We start from the raw sequence: 12,343 nt of genomic DNA, 5'->3' as shown, positions 1-12,343 counted from the left end.
TGCCAGTCCCTGCCACTGCTGCAGCATAATGTCAGCTGTAACACACACAGCCCACTGAATGGGCCCCACTGGAATCCATGTGATTGCCAAGTTAATTCTATTCAGATACTGTATATGGAACCAATTTCTGCTCAATGTGAATATGACCCTCTGTGTCTCACGGCTGAGCCCTTGTTACAGTTGTATTCTGTCTACACAATCACCTGTGAGATAAACAGCCTGCATTTTACCTACACTGATACACTGTAACATATTTTCAGAAAAGACAAGATATTTAAAGAGATATCTCATAAGGAGCCATATCAGATGACTTCATATAGGGGAGTATATATAATAGTAGAAGCTGCACATAGATGGAGATCTCCCAGTTCTTGCACTTTCACACGCGCCATTTTGATGCCAAATTCAGGAGCGTCGGGAAAGATTCCTCGTTTTGGCTCCAAAAACTGCGCAAAAAAAACTGCAACAAAACAGCGTGTGTGTAAAGGGAAATCTGACAATAAGATATGATCAGAAATTCTTCTGTCAGGGAAACCACAGGACAGAAAATTGGCTAAAACAGATGAAGGCGGCTGCTGCGTCTGTCATTTCCAATATCTCTTCTGATCTTTTCTTGCACAGGACAAAAGATTATTCATAAATAAAGCTGGTTGAAGAACACTACCACGGCCAAAACACGTGAGCCCCCTGCCGGGTACTGCCGTAATACATAAATCATAGAGCACTACTGTAGTGACATAATAACGCCATACAGTGCTCACATAATACTGCCATAATACATCAGAGCTTTACTGTACTGACATAATACCGCTATACAGTGCCATAATATTACCTTTAGTGCCATACAGCTCCTCCATAATATTACCTTTAGTGCCATACAGCTCCTCCATAATATTACCTTAATAATAGTGCCATACAGCTCCTCCATAATATTACCTTAATAATAGTGCCATACAGCTCCTCCATAATATTACCTTAATAATAATGCCATACAGCTCCTCCATAATATTACCTTAATAATAGTGCCATACAGCTCCTCCATAATATTACCTTAATAATAATGCCATACAGCTCCTCCATAATATTACCTTTATAATAGTGCCATACAGCTCCTCCATAATATTACCTTAATAATAATGCCATACAGCTCCTCCATAATATTACCTTCATAACTGTCATACAGCTCCTCCATAATATTACCTTCATAACTGTCATACAGCTCCTCCATAATATTACCTTAATAATAGTGCCATACAGCTCCTCCATAATATTACCTTAATAATAGTGCCATACAGCTCCTCCATAATATTACCTTCATAACTGCCATACAGCTCCTCCATAATATTACTTTCATAACTGTCATACAGCTCCTCCATAATATTACCTTAATAATAGTGCCATACAGCTCCTCCATAATATTACCTTAATAATAGTGCCATACAGCGCCTCCATAATATTACCTTTATAATAGTGTCATACAGCTCCTTTATAATATTACCTTTATAATAGTGCCATGCAGCACCCCCATATTATTACCTTCATAATAGTGCCATACAGCACCCCCATGATAGTGCCATGCAGCGCCTCTATAATATTACCTTCATAATAGTGCTATACAACACCCCCATAATATTACCTATATAATAGTCCCACAGTGTGCCTCCATAATATTACCTGCATAATAGTGCCATACAGCACCTCCATAATATTACCTTCATAATAGTGCCATACAGCGCCTCTATAATATTACCATTATGATAGTGCCATGCAGCGCCTCTATAATATTACCTTCATAATAGTGCTATACAACACCCTAATAATATTACCTATATAATAGTCCCACAGTGTGCCTCCATAATATTACCTGCATAATAGTGCCATACAGCACCTCCATAATATTACCTTCATAATAGTGCCATACAGCGCCTCCAGGGGCAGATTAACTTTAGCTTAAGCCCCGGGCTGTTCACCAAGCCTGGGCCCCCCACCCCACTGTAACTATGGAAGCACTAGCCTGGCGTTCATAGTACAGTATAGATAATGTCATGATGTCCTGATTTGTGCAAAATTGCCATAAAAAACTGTGATTTTTTGCAAATCATGGCGGAAGTGCAGCCAGGAGACAGTACACCACTGAAAGTATAAGTCTTTTTGGGTGGTCATGAGCCCCCCAGGAGCTCAGGGCCCCGGGCTGCCGCCCGAAACGCCCCTATTATAGTCCACCACTGAGCACCTCTATAATATTACCTTCATAATAGTGCCATACAGCACCTCTATAATATTACCTTCATAATAGTGCCATACAGCGCCTCTAAAATATTACCTTTACAACTGTGCAAAATGTTACCTACATGAAATTGCAAACAGTGTCTTCATGAAAGAGGCATACAATATGTGCATAATAGTGCCATATAGCAGCTACATAATAGTGCCATACAGTAGATATGTAACCGTAACATGTAATGTCTAAACAATAGCCCTAGACAAGGGCAAAACAACATATAATGTATAAGAATACAACTAGGGTAGATGTTACAGGGGGCTGTGCATGGTGGGCGCCATTAATGGGGGTGCAGTAACCCTTAGCATAGTCTTAGGCTAGATTCACACTGCGTTTTTGCAATCTGTTTTTTTGTGAACCTAGCCTTAGGGTCCTACCACACCGGACAATTATTGTGCAAAAAATCATTAAATCGTTTGAATTTAAACAATATTTTTCACTAATCATTCAGTGTAATAGCACATTTTCCATTGTTTTGCTGGGATCAGAAGGAGTAAACGATCATAGTAACGATTGCAGTAACGATCGTAACTAATGCTGCATTTAGACGGAACGATTATCGTTTGAACTTTCACATAAATGATCGCATTTGAGCAATAATCGTACCGTGTAAACACAGCGAACGATCAAACGACGAGCGAGAAATCGTTCATTTTGATCTTTCAACATGTTCTTAAATCGTCGTTCGTCGAAAATTCGCAGATCACTTCGTGTAAACAGTCTTTCACCGATTTACCCTATGTAAAAGATGGGCTTAAGCGATCTCAAAAACAATCGCAATAACAATTTTTTTTACGAATTTTCAAACGATTTTTCTAACGATTTATTCGTCTAAACGCTGATCGTTATAAAAAACAAATCATTGCTTCAAAATCATTTAACGATCGATTGGGCAAATTATCACTTCGTGTAAACGTAGCATAAACGATTATCGTTCTGTGTAGTATGGCGAACGATTTTAGGTTCATGCCGCGTTTACACGGAACGATTATCGCTCAAATGCGATCGTTTATGCGAAAATTCGAACGATAATCGTTCCGTGTAAACGCAGCATAACGATAAACAATCTCGTTTGCGATTGTTTATCATTAGTCGTTAATCATTAAAAATCGCTCCGTGTAATAGGACCCTTTCATAGGTGACAGGTGACCACAGGGTGAAAGCTCTGCAAACAGTTTCCTGTATCTCAGCTTCCAGGGCCCTTGTTGTGAGTGGCCATTTGTATAATGGAGGTAATAAGCTGTTTATTGCAGTCTGGGACATCTCAGCCTCCTTGTGCTGACGTCTGGCTTTCCATGTGTGCTATCCCGGCCCCTGAGACTATCAGCAGGTATTAATGGGCGATAATTCAGCAGGTCTCTTTTATCTGATATTGACTCAACCACCTAAACCTCATTACTTTAGATTATGCTGAGAGCAGACACAGTGTCCCATCCGTGCAAATACCCCAGACGGGTGACGTCCCAACCCGGAGGTGCCACATTAAGCCATGTCCATCATAACTCCCAGCTCAGCCCTGGGAACGACCAAAGTGTCTCGTTTTCTTACACAGAATCTACCTCATATACATATTACAGACATTACAGCGATAACATTAACCAGCTTAGAGGGGCGGTACACCTAAAGTCAGCCATGCAGCAGCATTATAAGGTATCAGTCACATATGGATGTAAATATGTCATATGTCATATGGGTAGGGATTATACCTGTCAGTCAAACACAGGGGTGTATGAGCCACAGGGAGACAGGTAGGTAGCACTATCTGTACCTACATCATTACCATAGAGAAACAAGGAGGCAGTACTTTCTGTTCTTCCATGATTACTATAGAGAAACAAGGAGGCGGTACTTTCTGTACCTACATCATTATTATAGAGAAACAAGGAGGCAGTACTTTCTGTACCTACATCATTATTATAGAGAAACAAGGAGGCAGTACTTTCTGTACCTACATCATTATTATAGAGAAACAAGAGGCAGTACTTTCTGTACCTACATCATTCCTATAGAAAAACAAGGAGGCAGCGCTTTCTGTACCTACATCATTCCTATAGAGAAACAAGGAGGCAGTGCTTTCTGTACCTACATCATTCCTATAGAGAAACAAGGAGGCAGCACTTTCAGTATAGACATCATAACTATAGAGAAACGAGGATGCAATACTTTCTGTATAGACATCATCACTATAGAGAAACAAGGAAACAGTATTTTCTGTACCTAAATCATCACTATAAAGAAACAGGCAGGTAGCACTATCTGTACCTACATCATTACTATAGAGAAACAAGGAGGCAGTACTTTCTCTACCTACATCATTCCTATAGAGAAACAAGGAGGCAGTACTTTCTGTATAGACATCATTACTATAGAGAAACAAGGAGGCAGCACTTTCAGTATAGACATCGTAAGTATAGAGAAACAAGTAGGCAGTACTTTCTGTATAGATATCATTACTATAGAGAAACAAGGAAGCAGCACTTTCTGTACCTATATTAATGATATGAATAGGCAGGAAGTCAGTACTGCCTGTGCCTATGGTACATAATATCGATGCAGAAATAAAGAGGCAGTATTCTCTGTGTCTAAACCATCTCAGAGATACAGGGAGGTAGTACTATCTGTATCTTCATCATATATGTAGACAGACAGCGAGGCAGCACTATCTGTGCCTATATATAAATATTGAGATGCTGGAAAGCAGTAGTACCTGTACCTACATCAATTATAAAGATGGAAGAGGGGCATTACTAGCTGTGCCTACATAATTTATAAAGAAAGAAAAAAGCTATCACTACCTGTTCCTACATAAGTTATATAACAAGAAATGGTAGCAGTACTATCTGTGTCCACATAATTTATATAGACAGACAAGGAGGCAGTACTGTCTGTGCCTACAGCATACATAAAGACAGATGGATAGGCAGTACTATCTATGCCTACATGATTTATATAGAGGGGCTATGTGCAGTATTCTCTATGACTGCATGATTTATATAGAAAGAATGGGGGCGGTACTATCATCATGATGTACCTACATCAATTATATAAAGACACAGGGGGAAGTACTATCTGTGCCTACATGATTTATTTATAGAGAGTGGGGCAGCACTACCTGCAGGCAGTACTATCTGCGCCTCCATCATCTCTATAGAGATATATAGAGACAAGCAGGCAGTACTATCTGCGCCTCCATCATCTCTATAGAGATATATAGAGACAAGCAGGCAGTACTATCTGCGCCTCCATCATTTCTATAGGAGACTATACAGGGAATTTTCCTAAATTTCCCGCCCTCCACAGTGGCAGCGAGCGGCCATCCTCACCCCGGGGTCAGTTTCTAAAATTAATCCGGCTATCAGAGGGCGCCTCATTACTACAGATACCGCCATTAATCTGGCTTAAACAAAGGTCATCGGTTCACAAGTGACCAGATAAGCGGCAGCCGCTGTGTGTTCTCCATTCACACAGTATCTGCCCAGATAAGGTATCTACTAAAGAAGAAGAAAACAAAACATTTCTTTAAAAAAAACAAAAAAAACAGCCAATACAGAAAACTGGAACAGGTCTATAGTGCGGCTGCGATCAATCACGTGTGTGTATACTGACGTCTCATAAACAGGGGGCTTAGTGTGGCCATACCGCTTAGCACATAGACAATCCCATAACATAAATTCTGCCCTGTGTTTGGGAAGGGGGGGTGGGGTTACAGAAGCCTCGTTCACTGTCCTTGGTTTTTGTAGGGAACGTTTAAGGCTGAATTCACACTACATTTTTGCAATCCATTTTTTGCAAAATCGGATGAAAAAACAGATGCGTGTGTGCATCCATTTTGATCCGTTTTTCCATTGACTTCCATCATAAAAAAAAAAAAACGGATCCGTTTTTTTAGCGGACACAAAAATGAGGTCGACAACGTTTTTGTGTATGCTAAAAAATCATACAGTTTCATCAGTTTTTCATCCGTTTTTTTTTTTTTTTGCAAAAAACAGATGAACAAAACGGATTGCAAAAACGCAGTGTGAACCCAGCCTAAGGCAACAATCGGTGATGACGGCCATATTGGTGGTCACCCAGCTTTTCCAGAAGCGGAAAGTGGCTGAACAGGATTTTTTAGCAACACGACTGCAGAAGACAACGTGGTTTCATCTCCAGCTGTTACCAAACTATAACTCCCATCATGCTTTGGCTACCCAGGCATGATGGGAATTGTAGTTTTGCAAAAGCTGGAGGGCCACATCCCTGCACTAGAGGTTAGCAGTATAATATGATATAACTCCTCAGGCCCCAGTCCGCAGTGTCATGCCCTGTCAGCCCACACAATAGCCTTCAAAGGGTCATAGGGGCTCTTTGTGCCTTGTTGCCCCCCTGCAGGGCTAGAAGAGACACCTGGGATCTTCCTATTAGCTTTTCCCCCCATCTAGGACAGTCCCATTATCTCTGCATTACAATGGTGTCAGCCTTAGCACACTCATTACCCGCCATATCCCTGCGCAGGCTCTGTCACCACATGCGCCGTTCACACATGGACTATTATAAATATCGGCTGCTGTAAGGAGGCGCCTGGGGGGCTTGTGCCTCCCGGACCCCCAGGATAGAGGGACTCGGCATCTTTCACCATCTATGAGAAAGCAAATAAATAATAACTTGCCGCAGACAGATGGCGAGAACAAAATAAAGTGGTCAGAAAATATGGCGGCCAGAAAGTCTGTGTATTGTTCCTGGAGGGGGCGTGGCTTATGAGATGCAACATTGTTACAATGTATCAACTCATCAGTTATGCTGTGTTAACATGGAATGATTATCCTTCAAATTTTCGCAATAACGATCGCATTTGAGCGATAATCGTTCCGTGTAAACACAGCAAACGATCAAGCCACGAGCGAGAAATGGTTCATTTTGATCTTTCAACGTTCTCAAATCGTCGTTCGCTAAAAATTCGCAGATCGCTTCGTGTAAACAGTCTTTCACAGATTCACCCTATGTGACAGATGGGCTTAAGCGATCTTAAAAACTATCGCAATAACGATTTTTCTTACGAATTTTCTAACGATTTATTTATAAAAACCAAATCGTTGTTTTAAAATCGTTAAACGATCGATTGGGCGAATTATCGCTCCGTGTAAACGTAGCGTAAACAATCATGGCATGTATCTGCATTAGTATACTATTGCAAACTCTCTGCTGTGGGAAGTAGGTCTGTAAGGCCCCGTTCACACAGAGCAAGAGAGGCGGAATTCCGCCGCGGAAATGCCGCCAGCCTCCGTGTCACACATGTTCATTCTTTAGCGCTGAGAGATGCAGCGCACGCGCCTCCCATAGAGTGTCATTACGGAGGCTGGCGGCATTTCTGCCGCGGAATTCTGCCTCTGTTGCTCTGTGTGAACGGGGCCTAAAGGTTTATATATTCTAAAGCTGCACTCCCCAAGCAGCGGCTCTCCAGTTGTTGCAACACTACAACTCCCATCATGCCCTGACAGCCACAAACTAACCTCTAGAGCTGCATTCTCCAACCTGTGGCTCTCCAGTTGTTGCAACACTACAACTCCCATCATGCCCTGACAGCTGAAGACTCTCAGGTCATGATGGGAGTTGTAGTTCTGCAACAGCCAAAAAGCCTAAGGTTGGGAAACACCACAGGTTAGTATTCGGCTGTCAGGACATGATGGGAGTTGTAGTTCTGCAACAGCTGATGAGCCGCAGGTTGAGGAATGCAGCTCTAGAGGTCAGTCTTTGGCTGTCAGGGCATGATGGGAGTTGTGGTTTGGTAACAGCTGGAGAGGCACAGGTTGAGGATCCTCAATCTACATCCATACAGACTGCAATATAATGATACATTTCATCATTTTCTGATGATTTCTAAATTTGCGGAGCAGTCAGGATCAGTTTTGTACAGAGATGATGAGAGTTGTAGTTTTGCAACTGTTGAAGAGCCACAGGTTGAGCAATGCTGATCTATACACATACAGATTGCAAGAAATTGCTAAAGTTTTTTCAACAATTTCAAAATAAACCATAGAACGTTATGATAAATACACAAATATGATGGGAGTTGTAGTTTTGCAATAGCTGGAGAGCCACAGGTTGGTGGATACAGATCCACATACATACAGACTACAACATAATGATGAACGCATGAGCTAGACACATCACCCATATACATCACTGTCTGCAATGGACAAAGGAGCGCAGTCCCATTCATCGCTCTATAGATTGCAAGCTCTTCAGCCAAGGCTCCAAGGCCTCACCCAAATATTACAGCCAGGTACATAACTAACACGACATCTTTATTACAGCAATTACATAGAAATTTTCATTGCTAGATGAGTGTATGTCAGGGCCCCCCAGGCGTCTGTAGTCTGCAGCCCAGGTCGCAACAAGTTAACGTTTCTACGTGGTGGCGACGCATTATTAATGTGATGGTGAGAGTCATAGCGTGGAGCGTAATATGTATATAATGTCTTATTGTGGGCACATGACACTGCACATTATGCATCACATCACACTGCTCACTCCAAACACTTCTATAAGTAAGTGACCCCCATCACATGACTAACCCTGTATAATATAGGACAGTATAGTACCATTAAGTGAATGACCCCCCACATGGTCTATCGTATGACTCGCCGATTTACTCTGGGACTGTCCATATCTATATGTAATAATCCCTTTAATACAGGACTCTCCACTTCTCCATGTGGTTAACCCCATCATCTCCAGTCATAAGAATGACTCTTAGGACTGTCCACCATTATATATGAGAAATCACCCCCCCCCCCCCCACATATCCCACCTATGAGGGACCCCTTTAATATAGGACAGTCTAACCCAGGGGTAGGGAACCTTGGCTCTCTAGCTGTTTCAAAACTACAACTCCCATCATGCCTGGACAGCCAAAGCTAAAGCTTTGGCTGTCCAGGCATGATGGGAGTTGTAGTTTTGAAACAGCTGGAGAGCCAAGGTTCGTGACCCCTGGTATAACCCTAAATGTTAACCCCCAACATCTTATCCTATGACTGACCCCCTCGATGCGGAAACGTCCCCCTCTATATGTAAGTTGTTTCCCTTAGATGTCCAACACAACTTAGTTCTTTTACAGAGGACAGTGCGCTTCTATAGGGACCCTCATGTCCTATCATGTGACTGTCTTGACATGTGAGTGACCCCCCCCCCCCTCCATATCTCTAAAGGGCTATATGAGTGTGACCCTCACATGGCCAACCATCATAGCATTGTATGTGTACGACCCCCACATGTCCAAACATCACTGACCACATAGTTCTCCTCCATGTGAGTGATTCTGCAGCCAGCCCATCCATCCCCGATCAGATCATTGACCCCCTTAGTACAAGATTATATAGAGAATGACCCCATGAGTAACCCCAAAAACATAGTGAATCACCTTTCCCCTGGCGTCCCAACCCTGACCTTGGGGTACATAGATTAGGGGTGCTGACATAATAAGTGCAGATATGGGGGAGGGGTTCAGATATTATAAGTGCAGATATGGGGTCTCAGACATTATAGGTGCAGATATGGGGGTCTCAGATATTATAAGTGCAGCTATGGGGGTCTCAGACATTATAAGTGCAGACATGAGGGTCTCAGATATAAGTGCAGATATGGGGGGGGCTTAGATATTATAAGTGCAGATATGGGGGGTCTCAGGCATTATAAGTGCAGATCTGGGGGGGGGGGCTCAGATATAAGTGCAGATATGGGGGGCTCATACATTATAAGTGCAGACATGGGGGTCTCAGATATAATTGTAGATATGGGGGGTCTCAGATATTATAAGTGCAGATATGGGGGCCTTAGATATTATAAGTGCAGATATGGGGGTCTCAGATATTATAAGAGCAGATATGGGGGGGGGGTCTCAGATATTATAAGTGCAGCTATAGGGGGTCTCAGACATTATAAGTGCAGATATGGGGGGTCTCAGGCATTATAAGTGCAGATATGGGGGGTCTCAGGCATTATAACTTCAGATATGGGGGGGTCTCAGATATTATAAGTGCAGATATGGGGGGTCTCAGATATTAAAAGTGCAGACATGGGGGTTTCGGGCATTATAAGTGCAGATATGGGGGGTCTCAGACATTATAAGTGCAGATATGGGGGGTCTCAGACATTATAAGTGCAGATATGGGGGGTCTCAGACATTATAAGTGCAGATATGGGGGGTCTCAGACATTATAAGTGCAGATATGGGGGGTCTCAGACATTATAAGTGCAGATATGGGGGGTCTCAGACATTATAAGTGCAGATATGGGGGGTCTCAGGCATTATAAGTGCAGATATGGGGGGTCTCAGACATTATAAGTGCAGATATGGGGGGTCTCAGACATTATAAGTGCAGATATGGGGGGGTCTCAGGCATTATAAGTGCAGATATGGGGGGGTCTCAGGCATTATAAGTGCAGATATGGGGGGGTCTCAGGCATTATAAGTGCAGATATGGGGGGGCTCATACATTATAAGTGCAGATATGGGGGGTCTCGGACATTATAGGTGCAGACATGGGGGGCTCAGCTCCTACCTTGACTCCAGTGTCTCCCGATGCCAATGTCCAGCAGAACAATGATCAGCACTGGGGGGGACCAGGCGCATCCCCGGCCCCGGTACATCCCTGGGATTCTGCAGGCAGTCCTCGGCTCTGGGTCCCTGTGGCCCCTGGGATGTGGGCAGCTTGCAGAGCTCCTGGGGCTGCTCTCCTCCTCCTCTGTGCTTCCCGGAGGCTGTGAGGGCTCCGAGCTGCTGCCTCCTCTGCCTGCTCTGCCTCCTCTGCCTCCTGTAACTTTCTCAGCTCCTTCACTTGTCACTTTCCAAACTTTGCAGGGAGAAGAGCGCAGAGCTGCGGGGATGAGTGCAGGCAGCGCCACCTGGAGGCCGAACCCCCTCACTGCAACTGAATACAAACAGGGATGAGTCTGCTATGTAAATAACTATTGTCACAATGATGAGAAAGGGAAACAATCATCAAGGAGGGGAACGGTAACATGAAGGAGGGGGCTAGATACTGACTGTAGGCTGGATGGTGCCCTGGGCAGGGTCTTCATTTCATACAGGATAGGCTTAGATACACTTCCCAGCAGACAGTATCACAAATGATAGATTTAAAGGGGTACTCCAGTGGGGGAACAAAATGTTATTTCTATTAAAAAATCTCAAGCCTTCCAGTACTTATCAGCTGCTGTATGTCCTTCCAGGCTGATACAGTGCTCTCTGCTGCCACTCTATCCATGTCCAGAGCAGTAGCAATTTCCCATAGAAAACCTCTTCTGCTCTGGACAGTTCCTGACATGGACAGAGGTGGTGCCAGAGAGCGCTATGTCAGGCTGGAAAGAATACACCACTTCGTACAGGACATACAGCAGCTGGTAAGTACTGGAAGACTAAAGATTTTTAAATAGAAGTAAATTTAAGGCTATATAACTTGCTGAAACCAGTTTATTTGATAAAAAGAATCACTGGAGTACCCCTTTATATACACTGTGCATCAAACAGTATCGCATAAGAAAGCTTGAGATACACCAAACAATAAGCTTAGATATAACAGCTCATCAGACATATGATAGACTTAGCTACACCGACCTGGTAGAGGGAACAGTCGCCCTGGCCCCATTTCCTTGTGGATATGTGTGGGCAAAAGTCATAGGAGCCAACTGAGAACTCTTAGCAGTGTATGGCAGTATTATTTATTGCTACAACTGATGTATAGTATTATGTGGGAACTATAGGCCAGTGTTATGTTGCTTTATAAGTGAGCACTATCTGGATATAACATATGTTAGTAGGCATTATATGGGGCATTATGTGGACTGTGTATAACAGGATAATTTGGGCACTGTATGGTAGTATGATGATATTACTGAAAATAAATTTATACCTGCTGCCATATTTGAGCCATAATGGCCTTATGGCTATAATGTATGTTCAGCCATATTTTCAGCAGTATATTCCAGGTTACATTCACATATACAGGATCACATGTTGCAGATGCTGCTGATATCAGTGTAACTAAATGATGGAACACAGCGTGAAATCAGCCGCAGATCCTG

The 12,343-nt window shown here is 43.0% G+C and overlaps 1 protein-coding gene across 1 annotated transcript in view; it reads right to left on the bottom strand.

Annotated features, from left to right (window-relative positions):
• The window catches only part of ROR1 (receptor tyrosine kinase like orphan receptor 1), a 192,839-nt gene extending 181,788 nt beyond the window's left edge, over nucleotides 1–11,051 (bottom strand). The window contains exon 1 of the mRNA XM_069981375.1: nucleotides 10,822–11,051. Coding sequence (XP_069837476.1) covers nucleotides 10,822–10,909 — 88 coding nt within the window. The 5' untranslated portion in view covers nucleotides 10,910–11,051. The remainder of the gene's footprint in view (nucleotides 1–10,821) is intronic.
• Nucleotides 11,052–12,343: the final 1,292 nt, after the last annotated feature.

This window comes from Dendropsophus ebraccatus, chromosome 8, assembly GCF_027789765.1.
Source record: "Dendropsophus ebraccatus isolate aDenEbr1 chromosome 8, aDenEbr1.pat, whole genome shotgun sequence".
NCBI lineage: Eukaryota > Metazoa > Chordata > Amphibia > Anura > Hylidae > Dendropsophus > Dendropsophus ebraccatus.
Note: the sequence above shows the minus strand (reverse complement) of the source record. Positions and strands in the feature narration are given on the sequence as shown.